This window comes from Symphalangus syndactylus, chromosome 9 (assembly GCF_028878055.3).
Source record: "Symphalangus syndactylus isolate Jambi chromosome 9, NHGRI_mSymSyn1-v2.1_pri, whole genome shotgun sequence".
Lineage (NCBI taxonomy): Eukaryota > Metazoa > Chordata > Mammalia > Primates > Hylobatidae > Symphalangus > Symphalangus syndactylus.
Genome location: NC_072431.2, coordinates 125,528,682 through 125,544,651, shown reverse-complemented (window position 1 = coordinate 125,544,651; position 15,970 = coordinate 125,528,682). Strand labels below are relative to the sequence as shown.

Sequence of the window (15,970 nt, the reverse complement as noted above, 5' to 3'; positions counted from 1 at the left end):
AGCACCTGCTATCTGTCAGGTGTGCTCCCCTATGGGATCCTCACAACTGGCATGAACATAATTGACTGCACAGAGCAGTTGGCTGACTTGCTCATTCTCCTGATGACCCTTACAATCCTTCAAGGGAAAATTTTAATTCCAAAGTTCATGCTCTTTTCACTCCACCATGCCACCTACAATGGTGGGAAACGGTATTTCACAACTTTGAACTCCTACAACACCTGCGTTGTAACATTAATATTTAGTCTTTATCTTAAATATAAATACATATGTAATATATATTTCATATATTATAATTATGTATATATTATTTTGTATATTTTACGAACAAAAACATTTGGGAAAAGCAAGGTTCACGTGTAACTCACATTTTTACCTTCTCCAGTATCTAGCCGAGTGTGATGCATACAATAGATGCTCAATAAATATCTGTTGGCTGAAAAATCTACTTTTAGACAGCTCTTTCTGAATTGGTTATGGTTCTTGGTATAAAATGGTGTGTATTTTACACAAGGGCAAATGGCTGTCTCTGCTTCTAATGATGAGTTGACTCAGATGTAGTATTTAATTGTTAACTCAGCAATCATTAAGCAATTAATATTATTTGTTATCTGATAGAGTAGGTGACTGGGGAGACATGGAAAAATCTCCTTCTCTCAGGACCTTATAAGATATTCCTAAATTGTCCCCTTTTTTTTCCTCTTTCATATTAAGTATTACAAATAATTAGTCTAGAAGCACTGTGGAGGCTGGGCATGGTGCCAACTGCTATGCAGCTCAACCTTTCATGAGTGGGCTGTATACAAGTTCCCATAATGTACCCTGTAAAATTATGTAGCTGAGGGCTATGCGTTCTTCTGGCTTTTTAAGACTAATTTGTGAAAGAAACACTTCCCTCATCCTCTCTTCCTTTACTCTGAATCCTATTCTAAATTTGAACATTTAAGAACTTTATTGAATGTGATGTCTCTAAACAAGTTAGAGGATAAAGAAGAAAAATGTTTTAAAACAAAATACATTTAAAAAAAAAAAAAGTCCTTTGATTTTAGCAATGACCCATACAGACCTCATTCTCAAACTACTTAAAGGCTTTACCTACGATGTCAAGTCTTACCTGCCATTAACCAGTCCTTTCAGCATCTTTCTCCAAATATTTTTATGAAAAGAGAGTCTATTTATAGTCGAATGCACATTGTCTAGTGCCAACGTTTAAAATCACCTTTTAAGTGTCATGAAATAGTGCATTTTTCCTCATTAAAAACATCTTGATCCTAACGGACACAATAAATGAGGACATGAGAAGGAATAGACATGAATTTATTAAGAAGTGAATGAGGCCGGGTGTGGTGGCTCATGCCTGTAATCCCAGCACTTTGGGAGGCCGAGGCGGGTGGATCATGAGGTCAGGAGTTCGAGACCAGACTGGCCAACATGGTGAAACCCCATCTCCACTAAAAATAGAAAAAATTAGCCAGGCACGGTGGCAGGCGCCTGTAATCCCAGCTACTCAGGAGACTGAGGCAGGAGAATCGCTTGAACCCAGGAGGCAGAGGTTGCAGTGAGCCGAGATCGCACCACTGCACTCCAGCCTGGGCGACAGAGTGAGACTCCATCTCAAAAAAAAAAAAAAAAAAAAGGGAATGATGACTGAAAAAGCCAGAGTAAATTTCTCTTTTCTTTGACTTTGACTTTGAACACCATATTCCAAGATAAAACGTGGTATGAGGTCCTCAAGGACCTATGCGAATTTATCTGCCTTTATGTACAGATTAAAAAGTACTAAGTGTGTCCTAAATTCTAAGATTTGAAAACTCAAGCAAATACTGGCTCTAGTGATCTCAACAGATGAACAGATGACAATGAATACTGCAGATTTTGAACTAGTTTTCCTAATAATTACTTGGTTCGTTTCTATTAGTTTTATGACAACCTTCTGTTGGCTTTGATTTCAGTATCTATAAAATAACATTGGAGAGAGAGCTATCTCAAAATTTTTATGACTTAAAGAAGTTCTTTTTTTTTTTTTTTTTTTTTTTTTTTGAGATGGAGTCTCGCTCTGTCGTCCAGGCTGGAGTGCAGTAGCGCGATCTCGGCTCACTGCAAGCTCCGCCTCCCTGGTTCACGCCATTCTCCTGCCTCAGACTCCCCAGCAGCTGACACTACAGGCGCCCGCCACCACACCTGGCTAATTTTTTTGTATTTTTAGTAGAGACAGGGTTTTACCGTGTTAGCCAGGGTGGTGTCGATCTCCTGACCTCAGGATCCACTCACCTCGGCCTCCCAAAGTGGTAGGATTACAGGCGTGAGCCACCGCACCCAGCCAGCGACTTAAAGAATTTCTTAAGTGCAAGATAAGCACATAGCTATCGTTAATAGATAATCCTTCTTTGATTTACTCAATTATTTATTTAGTGTCATCCTTGCTCCAGAGAGGATCTAAGGTGGCTTACTTGAGGTACACCCAATATATAATCCTACTGGTTCCCAGAGGTGTTGCCACACTGCACGCATAAGTCAACACACAAAATAGCACAAGCACCTATAAAACCTACAAAAAGGAAAGTAGCATGTTAAGTCCATGTTATTCCAGGTAAGAAAGTTCTGCTTAATGATACTAGAAAGGCCCCAAAAGTTTAGATCATAAAATTTGCAAAAACTGCCCTAGGATTTAACATGTCTTTGTCATATTACCAGCATAGAATTCCCCACAAAACTACAGCCTTCCTGAACTCCAAAATAAGACATTAGTTTGGAATTGACTTAGAAGCAAAAATCTGAATTCTAGATTGCTATGTTTTCCTTGGATTTTACCCATTCTAGCATTAGGCAAGTGATTGAGATTGGGAAATCTTAAAGATCATAGTCCAAAGAATGTAGACATACAAAATAATAAAGCAAGTCAAAGCTAATTTCCAAAGATTACAATCCAATCAATCACACATTTCCTAAAAGTAGCAGTGGAGTTTTTAATTATTAAAGGTAAAAAGAGATCCATGTCTAAGTCCCAAAATTAATGGTTTACCCTCATTTGGTCCACAAGAGTTGCTTGCTATAGCCAAGAGAGGACATTTTCAGTTCTATTGCTCAGGAGGGATTCACTTGTTAAAAAAAAAAAAAAAAAGAAGAAGAAGAAGAAGAAGTGAATATAAATATATAACTTCTGACTCTATCATAAACAAGGCAAATGTGTATCCCTAGAAAAATGAAGTGCTTAGCGCTTCTCAGCCAAAATTGCAATGCCATGTCCTTGGGTGCTATCTGAGTTGTAGAGCACCTTCACTCCGCAAAGATTATGGTGCCCATCCCTGCCACGTAACAAAGAATGCAAACAAAATATTAAGTCACAAATAGTTTAAAGAAATATCATAAAGGCTACTTAAAAGCTCTATAAAATAACAAATGACAAAAAATTACTTAAATATTTTATAAAATAATATCAAATAGTCCTTCTTCCAAAAATGTGTTGCCTTTGTTGCTTGTGCTTAAATACTAATTCCAACACAGAAACTCAAGGTAAGAACTAAAGGCCTATCTGTAGATGTCCATACTATAGTTTGAAGAGCTTTAGGGTCACCCTTCAGAAGTTCTAAGTCAGTAAGAAAGTAGTCTCAAAGTCAAGTCTGATGCTGGAGAAAAGCCAAGCCAGAGGAGGTGTTAAGTTTGTGGGTAGGCATATGCATCTGCACTTATAGGATGATCGGATGGGATTCCACCTTCAAGTCAACAGTGGGGAACAGATTTCAAAGAGCCTGTATCTCCAAAAAGGCTTGAATTTTTGCCATCTCTTCCCAAGCTGTTGGGGAATAAACACAGGAATAGACGGTAGCAATTTCCATGGGTTGCACATCTCCCAGTGGAAAACTACCAGTGATAAGAAAGTGTTGGTATTCAAGGTGATCTTTTTCAAAAGCTTAGCTTGTATTTGGTATAACAATTCAAGCAACAAAGTGATTTGATTGTTTCATTGCTTGTGGTGGTAGATTGAATATTCTCATACATGGATCATGCCTTCTCAAGATAGGGCATCTCAATTTTGGAGATTTCATATTGTGGCCGAGGCCAGAATACAGAGATAAAAAGAGCTTCCTAAAGATAAATTATGTCCTAAAATACCAAATATGCTTACACTTAAAAAAGAAGCTTTTAATAGAAAGTATAATTTACTCCAATTGACTATAAAACAAAAAACTTAATAAGTTCTAGTTGTTCACATTTAAAATTAGAAAACATTTTATATTCTAGGTTTAATTTATTTCAAAGTATTACAAAACAAACTCTTAAGCTCATAAAAAATTCTTTAATAATCTCTATCGTTAAGTCCAAAATAGAATTCCTTAATAAGTCTTATGGTTGAGTTCATGGTATTATAATACACAAGGCATATTAAAATCAATATTTTACATTCTGGATAATTAAATAAAATTCTAATTATATTCCATTTAAGTTGGGTATAATATGTATTTTATATTACATTCTGGCTCTAAAAAAAATAGAATCTATGTACGATTTACATATATACAATTTTCAACTAATCATAAAATGTATTTGTCTGTAGCATCCCAGTTTCAGGATACAGTCTCAAAAAGGTTTGAGTTCCAAGGAAAATTTAAAACGGAAAAAAATCAGAGGTGTTCTACCTTGGTTGTTTTTGTTTGCCGTGTTATATGCAAACAGAGAAATAAAGAGATGCTACATCGAATGTAGCAAAAACGAAATTTCAACCAAGCTTCTTGACAAATATTGAAAAATCGAATGACGTTACATAACTATTCAAGGATTATTTATTCAGCTCAAGTAGAGAACAGTTTTAGGTGAGTATAATTCCTTCTGTACATGTTCAGAAATGCACTTCAAAGAATAACTGCTTTATTAGTTTCAAATCAAGCTTTCATTCAAATGCAGAAAACATACCCGTTGTTTAGTCTGACTTATAATAGCTATCAACTCTTTTTCTACCAAAGGTTCCCCTCTACTCCTATCTCATTCTTTGTAAGAGGAGTAAGGAGACTTTTAAAAAATGTTTGGATAAAATTCATTTTGTCTATCATGCAACACAGGGAAAATATCAGTTAATTAAAAAGAAAAAAATCTTTGTAAAGTTAAAAGACCTTATAAGTTAATGAAATATTCTGAACTTCAGAAAACTTTTGACAAAATTTATTATATTCTAAGTAGCCTTTTTGGAAAGATAACTAAAATAATATCAATCCTCCATTCACACAAACAAAATAAAATAAATTTAACTGGGAATTATATTTTAAATTATTCTGTTTTTAATGTTTTGCTCTCAATGTACAGTAATATTTAAATGATTTATGAAGAAAATGAAAAATCAACTTAGCAGACATTTTTAAACCTGTGTTTAATTAGAACTTTTTATCTTTGAAGTGTATACTACCTTTGTCAACAATATGATTTTGTACAATACAGAATTGATAAATATTTGGAAAAAGATAATTTTTCTAAAATAAAAAAACAGACAGGACTCAGAAAAATACAGTCTGTTTTGATTTTGCATTTTTACTTGTATATCTACTTGCTGTATCTTTCTAAAATCATTTTAAGACAAAATTGCTCTGATAAACTTTCTTGCAATTTTGGGTATTTCAGCCTCATATTAGCTAAGCACGACTTCAAGGAAGATCAAACGATGGAGGACCTAAAAACTAAGTCTACCTGAGGAAACTTTTCTTATTACTTCATATAAACTTTCTGGTTTATTTTCAGCGAAAAGACAGATGAGATTGTTTGGGGAGGTGGGGGGCATGGGTAGCTGGTTCAGGGTTTTTGTGTTTGGTTTTGTTTTTGTTAGTTTATTCTTAGAGCACTCTTTTACTAAAGTCACCAATATAATTCACATTCTTTTAATAATGAAAAACTGCTTGTGCTAGTTTTATCTCATGAGAAAAAACACTGCTCCTAAATCAAAACCAAAATGCTGTATGTTCAGAGCTATATGAAGACAGCCAAGTTATAAAAGCCCATTTTCAGATCTGGAACAACCTCTGAAAACAAAGAGGGTATTTGGGATACCTTATGCTAAAGAAAAAAAAAAAATCCTGCTTTCATTATTTCCTGATTCTGGAGATCCAATAAAAACTTTATGGAATAAAAAGTCTTGCAAAAATCCTTCCGTGAAAACATAACCAACCACTCCCACCCCCAACCCCCTTTTAAAGTAATGAGAGTTGATAAACTATAATTACAGTATGGAAATTTTTACATTTTCTTATGAGTTTTAAAAGAAAGATTAAAAGGCTCATTGGCTTTTCAAACAGCAATTATTTTAGCACCTAAAAGATAACACAACTAAAATATATGCGTATTTATTTTCAAAGAAACACCAACAAAAATTAAAACATTGGTGATTAGGTAGATACTGATGACGCCAATATAAAAGTATTTGCCACTGCAAAGGGCCTAAGCACAATCACATCTTGTCCCAATCATACCTGCCTGCCAGAACAAAATAGGCAGCTGACCAATTATGGGGTGTTTATCTATACAGTGGTACCTTTGTTCTCCAACAATGTCAGATTGCAAACGTCCTGGAACACATATTTACCTGGAGGATTCTTGGCAGGATCATTGTGGCTTGGACTTCCTGATTGTCCAGAATCTGTAAAGAAATCACAGAAAATGTTTTCTTTTTAATTTGTTTTGAAAGAATTTCACAATCCTCAAAGGACTCGAAAAAAAATTTTTAAGGTATAAAAATGAAGTTGAGTGCTTAAATAAAATATACTTTCCCAAGCCTTTTGATAGAAACATTTTACTCATCAAACTACATGAATGCATATACATATTTCTGTCAAAAGAAAAACACAAGTATTGATCTACAATTTTCTGGGGCTAGAGCAAGGTTTTTTTGAAACAAAAGATCTGGCTACAAAGCCACTGGAGATGGTTTGAAGGTTAGGCAAATATTGAGGCCTGTCAGTAGCAATATGAAATAAAGCAGATATATTCTCTTAAAAATGCAATCTGAGTGTAATTAAACATGCATTTAAAAGCCTGAAAGTATGTTTTTATTCAATGAGTAAAATACATAGAAATGAGAGTCCGCTTTTCCAGGATTTCACACACAAGTACACACACCCATTCCAATAATCCCCCAACCTACTGGATCCAGGCCCAGATTTATCTACATCCCATAATAGCAATCGATTTGCAAACACCAAGGAAAGCATAAATTACTAGGTAGAAACCAACATGGCTTTGTGGAGAGCAAATGGTTGGATCAATTTAATTTCCATCCATGACAGATGGCCAGACTTCGCAGGTAAGGAGGAAGAGATCAATGTCGTATATCTGAATTTCCTACCCCATATTATTCCTCATTGATGCTACAGAAAGAAACGTGGAAGACATACAACTGTTAGGCAACATGCCTTTTCGGACTGATCTGACACTGTTGTGTTTTGCTCACTCCTCTTCCCTCGTCCCCTCTGCATTTATCTGTGTCATTTGCCCCATATTATTATACACTTACTTGCAAGTTGCTTTGTAATCTTCTTTTATTGGTTCTAGCATTTAAGTTTTGTCTCCCCAACTAAATTGCATACTCCTAAGCAGAGGCAGAGATTCTGTCTACTTCTTTTGTGTCTTCCTCAGTTCATGGCTGTGAATGCACTAGGCTTGCAGTAAACGCCGGAGGAATGGATGGCTCAGCTCCAGCAGCCTCTTTGCTTGCCTAGAAAAGGCAATTTTGAACTTGATAATGAATTTCAACAAAATTTGATAGGTGGGGCACAAATGACGGCTCTGTCATGTACTGCCATATACTGACAAGTCTCTTCCCCCAAACCTTGCCATTATACTTGAGCCAAGAAAGTGATTCGGTTAAGCAGGAAAATCATATGCTGGTTTTTTTCATCGGGGTTATTCTGTCCTTCCAGGTAAGTGATTAACATACTGAAATTGCTGCTCCTACTATTAAATGCAAGAACATCCTGTTAGTTTCTTCTCATATGAAACCTGGTTATTTATTTCTGCCCTTTGCCTCATGCCTGTTAGCTTAGATGTAATGCCGAGATCAGAATTTTACCCCTTCATCCCATTTCCTTGTTTTTTCGGTTTTATTTTAGAACAGATTTCATGAAATCTTAGCAAGCATATTTAGTGATTCCCACATTTTCCTCCAGTTGTTTCCTGATTTTTCAAAATGAAAGTAAATAAACTAGAAATGACCATTCTTCATCTGGCTCAGGTCTCCTGAAGACAGAGAGCTGAGAACTCTCTGAAAATCTCTCTCATCTCCCATGAAGTCCTCTTACTACTTTTTCTGAAATCAAGGCAAGATTCAGTGACTTATAAATTAGGAGATCTATCTTCTTCGTTCTACATTCCTTTAAAAAAAAATGGAACAATATGGGCCACTTTCCAGGCCTGGAGTATGATAGCTACATAAAAATGATAAATCATAACTTTTTGCTATAGCATCAGCTATTTTTCCCTTGAGTTCCTCTGACAAATGTCTCTCAGCATTGATATTACATTCCAGTTTAATTTCTCAAGCGATTCTAACATTTTTTAGGAATTCCTACTTATGTATAATACACCCACTGACCAGAGCCTCCCTATGTTTTACTTTCCCTCCGAAGCTATCTCACTCTTATGAAGGTCTAGACATGCACCCCTCAAGTTGGCTAATGCCAAGCTTGTGATGACACCTGAGATAGTTAAAGTTGTCAATTGTTGCAGCAGTCGCCTTATTTCAGGAGTTGTAGACTCTTCATGAGCCTTAGCATGTTTAGTTACAGCAACTTCAAAATGGTGCCACAAAACTCTTTTCCATCATCTGTTGCTAAAATTTGGGTCCAGCAGAGAAAAGAATGAAAAGTCTCTTCCATTCGTAAGAAACTATCCAGCTAGAACAATGGCATCCCCTGTTACCACAACATCCCACTTGGGAAACTCTATTCTTTTCTGCTGTAAATTACTTTTTCTTCTCATTTCCAACAACTGTAGACCAACTTATTCAATTGAAAAAATATACTTACTAAAAAAACCACAAGTATTTGAGGGAAAGCTGAAGTAGACCCTAAATTTGAGGCACACATTTGCTTTTTGTAACAATTCCACTTTCTAAAATGATCTGGTGTTTACTGGCACACAATGACAGACTTTTCTTCATACGCCAAAGCCCGTGCCTTCTCATGAAATAAAACAGTGTATACTGTGTCTCAGAAACATAGGAGAGGGCCCTCTCAGTGAACAAATGATAGAGCATTTACTTTTCAGACTGTAAATTCTAACACTGTAATCTACTCTTAACTCTTATGTCACCTCATATCGGTCACTTAATTCCAACTGCTGGAAAAGGAAGTAATCAGGGAGTCGTGGTTGGCAGAGAAACCAAAAATGAACTGTTATTGTGGTTGACTTCAGAGAAGGAATTATTCAGACCACATCTAAACCCCTTCCAATTCACCACCTAGGTCAAATTACTCTATACCCAAAGGTTTTATTTAACCACTTCCATCACTTTGCTCAACCTCCCTCTCTCTCTCTCTCTCCGTGTGTGTGTGTGTCTGTGTGTGTGTGTGTGTGTACTTAATATGTTACAGTGAAGCCTGGCTCTGTCCCTCACTAGTGGCATGATCTTGTACAAAATTACTTACTCTTAAGAGTCTTGGTGTCTGGATCTTGAAAACTGCAATAATATTATCTACCTTGGGCCGGGCGTGGTGGCTCAAGCCTGTAATCCCAGCACTTTGGGAGGCCGAGGCGGGCAGATCACGAGGTCAGGAGATCAAGACCATCCTGGCTAACACAGTGAAACCCCATCTCTACTAAAAATACAAAAAATTAGCCGGACGTGTTGGCGGGTGCCTGTAGTCCCAGCTACTCGGGAGGCTGAGGCAGGAGAATGGCATGAACCCGGGAGGCGGAGCTTGCAGTGAGCCGAGATGGCGCCATTGCACTCCCGCCTGGGAGACAGAGCAAGACTCCGTCTCAAAAAAAAAAAAAAAAAAAAAAAATATTATCTACCTTGTAAAATCATTGCAAGAGTCTATCATATGAAGCACCAAAAGCATTGGGTCAGACACAGTCTACATTATCAGTAAATAAAAGATATTAATATTAAGCATAGAGCCACATTAAAAATGATTAATATATTTAATGGTTTAAACATACTAAAATGAAAAAAATTAATCATTTTTAATGTGGCTCTATGCTTAATCATAACTGACTTTTAGGAAGAAAGGGAGAAAAGGGACATAACTCAGTTCTGTCCATCCCAACACACGCATCTAAAAATGACTGGTGGGTTGACTGAGCATGAAGTGTGTGCCCATCTGAGAAATCCTGTGTAAATGCTTTCACCCCTCACTCCCCAAAAGGGAGGAGCCCACTGCTCTTCAAGTCTCTTAGCAGCTGTCATGCTCAAAAGGCAGTAGATACCAGCCAGTTGATGAAAATTACCTTCCAGAAGGCTGAAGTCTTTGAGGAACAAGGCTGCTAAGAGTTGTGAGCTGCCCAGCATCTGGGTCTGGTGTCTGGAAAAAAAAATTTTTTTTTTTTTTTTGAGACAGAGTCTTGCTCTGTCACCCAGGCTAGAGTGCAGTAGCACTATCTCAGCTCACTGAAGCCTCCACCTCCTGGGTTCAAGCGATTCTTGTGCTTCAGCCTCTCGAGTAGCTAGGACTACAGGCACACACCACCACACCCAGCTAGTTTTTGCATTTTTTGGTAGAGATGGGGTTTCACCATGTTGGTCAGGCTGGTCTTGAACTCCTGGCCTGAAGTGAGCCGCCCACCTCGGCCTCCCAAAGTGCTAGGATTACATGTGTGAGCCACCACACCCAGTTTAGTGTCTGGAAAGATTTTGATGCAGTAGAGAAAAAGAGAGGAGTTTTTGAAGGCAGCCAACCAAAACCAGTCCTCCCTCATTCCCTTCCACCTCTCATTTTATCTTCCTTGATCTCATTCTCTATTTTCTACATTTCTGTGTTGTCTCTTTCTGACTTGACTGGGCATAATGTTGAACTGAAATAAATTTTGTATTACATCCTTATAAAAGTTTCATGTTCCTCATTCTTTAAGTGTGGGTTAAACATATGTTTATTCTTCTAAAAAAAAAAGTAATAAAGTTATTTCTAAATTACTATATTTTAAACTCAATCAGTTCCTTCTTCTCCAGGTTAAAGATTCTCCAGGAACAAGAAAAGGTTCACATTCATGCAGGACCCTTACCAACTTTTCAATCCTTTCATCCACTCCTTTTTTAAAAAGCAGTCAATCGCTCGTGGCTCTTCTAATGTCTAAGCTTTACCTAAGGAGTGAGCAGTTTTTCCTATGACCCAATTTTATGGAAGATCCTAAGACACATAAGTGATCAAACGACTTGTCCAAAGTTACACAGCAACTATTAAAACTTATGTTCTTTATATGGACAGCCTATTCAGACACAATACTTCTTGAATCATTATGATGCAATCCTAAAATAATGCAAAGCCAAATGATTTTTCAGTAGTTTAAATGTTTCTGGGAAACTTACCTTCCCCTAACTTCCCTCACCCTTCCCACCATTCACCAATACATTCAAAATCTTTTTCAGAATCTTTTTTTTAAACCTTTAGCTATTTTCTATATCTAAGTTGGAAGTAATTATTAGTATCACTGAACTCCATACACTAATTGATGTTTTAAAGAGAGGCCAGTTCTATAAATCAAATTTAGTTTGGATTGTCTCCATTAAGCAGAGGAAATTCTAATGTTTTATGGACAATCTGGTGGAAGCTCTGTAAGATGTGTGTTAAATATATATGACAATAAATAAATAATAGCCTGTAAAGTATTTCTTACTGAGCACTAACTTTCTGGAGTAGATACACTGCAACTATCTGAGGTAAATAAATCATCAAAATTGTCAAATTTTTTTTATAGGTCATTAATGTAAACATCATTTAAATGTAAATCAATTAAGATTTATGCTCACGCCTATAAATCCCAGCACTTTTGGAGGCCAAGGCAGGCTGATTGCTTGAGGCCAGGAGTTTGAGACCAGCCTGTCCAACATGGTGAAACCCCGTCTCTACCAAAAAATACAAAAAAGTAGCCAGGTGTGGTGGCACACACCTGTAATCCCAGCTACTTGAGAGGCTGAGACTTGAGAATCACTTGGACCTAGGAGGTGGAGGTTGCAGTGAGCCAAGATCGGCTCATGTATTGCAAACTCTTGGTAATGTTTGGAACACAGCACGTGCTCTGTAAGGCTTATTACATTTATATTTAATTTACAATAATGACCTTTAAATATTGTTTTTAAAAAAGAATATACACTCTATGCCATGTAGAAGCTCAGAGGCTGCCTGAAGAGACAGAAATATACAAATAAAAAAATACATAAATCAAGAGGGGACAGATGATTCTTCCTAGGAAGGGGGGGCAAGGGCATATCATAAAAGACATCAAAAGAAGGTGACCTTAGGAACAATGCCGTGAAAAAACGACCTGATTTCCCACCTTTGTAAGACATATTTCACTCTTTTACCAAGATGATCTTTATAAGACCCAAAACTGATTAAGCTAAACATCTGCTAAAACCTTTACATATATTCTGAAAATAGTATGCCATTCATGGCACCTTGATCTGGTCCCCATCAGCACCTGGGTCATACTTTAGCCTTTTGATTCCTCGTGTGTCTCCTGCATTTGATGTCTCCAAGTCTGTGCATAATGTTCCCCCTTTTTTCTCCCTGAAGTCCCCCATGGTGAGGTCATCCCCTTTAGATCCTCAACAATATGACATGAAGTCTATTGCCCTATTTAGCCTTATAGCCCGAATCTTTGGGATAGGGCCTGGCACATTCGGTTAAGTCAAATGAACAGAAAACCATCAGTCTATAAACTATAAAAGTGCACAAAAAAGAAAGACAAAGCATACCGCTCTGTGTAAAATCATACATTAGAAGTCAAACAGATAAATTTCTTGTGGCAAGCCAGGGAAACAGACACACAATTTCCAGGGCTAAGTCTCTCAGTCTAATGTAAGGCTCAATCCTACTTCCCAACTCCCTGAAGAAATATTTGGAAACAAGATAGGGTGGATAAGACATACTATTTTGAGTCAGAAATTATTTTTTGTCCATCTCTTATAAAGAGAATAAATGTTTGGTGAAGGTCCATGTCCCTACTTTGCAAGCACTGGGCCAAGACAGTTTTAGTGACCTTTATATATCAACTTTCTACTCCTAGATGAAACTTCTTTTAGGAACTCCTTTTATTCTCTGACACCATAGCTTGAAGATCAACAGAAAAAGACAACTGGAGAAGCATAATTTTAATTTATAATGATTTTAGTGCAAAGAAGGAGCTGTACAAGGTGAGTTTTCAGGTCCCCTGTGGCTCTAAAATTCTGTGATTCCATAACAATATAGCTTTTATATCAAGGGATATCAGAGGAGTAAATGAAACCCACACTGTAACCTGTTAACCTACAGACAGCCTCTTGCTAGAACTACACTTAGTCATCACGTGATAAAAGGCCCCTTTGTCCTAGTCCTTTGCCTTAAGCAGGTGAAGAAATAGCCCATTGTCAATGAAAGAATACCATGAGATTTTTTTTTAAGGCTTAGAATAGTCTCTTTCTCTCTAAAACATTATTAATTGATAATATAACAGTATATTTTTACAATTAAATATATAACATGCCAGAAACAAGACGCAACAGGTAAGAAACAAAAGCTTAAGGGAAGGAATACAAATGCATGTATTTTATAGTAGGGAAAGAAAAAGGTAAAACAAAAACATCTATATTATTAAGGGTAATGGAGAGCAAACTATTCTCCTTGGGCCAAACCTTCTTCTCTCTTCCCCTCTCTCTGCCCAAAGTTTTCTACCTCACCCTTTGCAGTTTACTGTCTCTCATAACTGATTCCTTGGGATTTATAGAACACTAGCTTTCCATAATCAAGATTCCTATTACATAATTTGGTTTGGTTTTTTTTTTTCCAGCACAGTTAAAACACTAGGCAGCTTCAGTTTTAATGGAAGGTTGCTTCATTGCTTTGGGTGACACAAAATTATAGTTTTACATTATTTTATTTTCTCTCTATTAGATGTGTATTAAAATAAGACAACAAAAGAACATGGGAAAACTGAGTGTTTTCCTTGCCTCTCATAAGCATGTGAATGTTTGGGAAATGGTTTCTCTCTCTCTCTCTCCCTCCTTCATTCTTCTCTCCTCTCTCTCTCTCTCTCTCTGTGTGTATGTGTGTGCCTGTGTCTCCCTTTATCTCCTGTCTCTCTCTCTCTGCTTCTGTCTCCGTATTTCTGTCTCTCTGTCTCTTTTCAATAGGGCATTAAATTATCTGGAGTCCACTTCACTGCAAAACTTGGTTAACAAGCTGTTCATGGGAAGTTTTAACTTTATCACTTTGTTAATGGAATCCTTGATCTTGTTTGTTTGTTTTCTTGTTTGTTTGTTTAGTGAATCTGTACTCCTCCTAAACCCAGTTCTCAGCAATAAGAGAAATTAGACCCCTCTGAATATTTTGGCAGAACCAACATAACATTTGGGAGATGCAGTTTCCTGCATATTTTAAACTGTTTACTATTTCAGATCTGAAGTCCTGTATCTTCAGATCCGTCTTTCTGTTGGTTAACATTGATTTTAAAATATATGTTTCATTTAGCAAAACGCATAGTTTAAAAAGATATTGCTACATTTAAGATCTTCATGATAAAGTAATTTCATTAACCAAAGAAAACTATAGAACAAGACAGTAGATATATAATATATCCTATTTCATTCCTGAACACTCCAGTTGTTTGATCATTAAGCTTTCTTTTAAAAAGCCACTTTTTTGCTTAACAAGGAGATTAGGTTCAAAGAGTCATATCCCAAGGATTAAAATAAGGATTTGTTAGGGCTCAAGACTGAAATTTGTCCACAGGTAATTAACTGAAAAAATAGGCCACTGAAATTTAAGGTGGAAAAAAAATCATATCTCAAAAATCATATATCAAAAAAAAATCAAAGCAAATCATTCTACCACAGGGGACTACTAATGAAACCCCTGCACAAAAAGTGTTAAACCTGCCAACATCTCTGACCAGAGGGCTGTGGTACTTTATTAAGTAGTACCAACCCACCCCCCACAACAATGGGAAGCTAGGATAATCATATCTGACCTTTCTGCCCTAACCTAAGATTAAGTTCAATGACTTTCTACTGATCTAGGGATTGAGTGAAACAAAGGTCATAATCAGGATCACCTACAGTTCTTGCTTTTGAAAGCTTTAACCTATAGAATGCAAAAACACCGTACTGGTCATTGTCAAGATTGCTGACTTTCTACAGTGTGTTTTCAATTAAGTAAATAAAACGTGGTAATTAAATCAAGATTGCATAATATGTTTTTGATTTGTAATCTTATTTAAATTAATTAACTGACTCAATCCTTGCTTAGTTTTTAAACTGGTCCAGTTAGGGAAAGAGTCCCTGGGAGCAAATCCAGTTTTCTATCTTTAAAAACAAGGCAAAGCAATCTGGCATACTTAAAAATATATATTAAATGCACCAGCATAATATAAATACAGAGGCAAGGGTGCTAATGTAGAGGAGGGAAGAGTTTTATGGCATGATTTTGACTAAAAGAAATAGCTCTCGCACTAGAGAGAAATAAACTAAAACATTATTTATTCAAAACATTTCTTTTCGAATTTTATGAAGATTGCATATTTGTTGGAAGCAAAACATTTCCAGCTGTATTTTAAGTTTCTGAAGAGAGTTGTAAGATTTATAATCTTTCATAAATGCTGCCCATATCTTATAATATTAGATGAACACGCCACTGCGTACTTTGAGGAACAATTTGCCAACACAGTTTGCCACATGAAAATAATAAAGTCCCTTCCAAAACCCAGCCAGATCCAGTAGGAAAAGATGAGATGAATGTTCTGTCTTTTCCATCTGGGAAACATTTTGGATTTCAGCTATGCTATGTAATATACATTTTTT

At 36.5% G+C, this 15,970-nt stretch overlaps 1 protein-coding gene across 19 annotated transcripts in view; it reads right to left on the bottom strand.

Annotated features, from left to right (window-relative positions):
- The window catches only part of NFIB (nuclear factor I B), a 463,288-nt gene that overhangs the window by 98,044 nt on the left and 349,274 nt on the right, over positions 1-15,970 (bottom strand). For 17 of the 19 annotated variants that reach the window (XM_055294226.2, XM_055294227.2, XM_055294231.2 and 14 more), the window contains exon 3: positions 6,566-6,619. The exons of 1 other annotated variant lie outside the window; for it this stretch is intronic. In XM_055294226.2, the coding sequence (XP_055150201.1) occupies positions 6,566-6,619 (54 nt within the window). Of the gene's footprint in view, positions 1-6,565; positions 6,620-7,492; positions 7,507-15,970 lie in introns of those variants that run through there. One more of the 19 variants, XM_055294246.2, reaches the window with a different exon arrangement.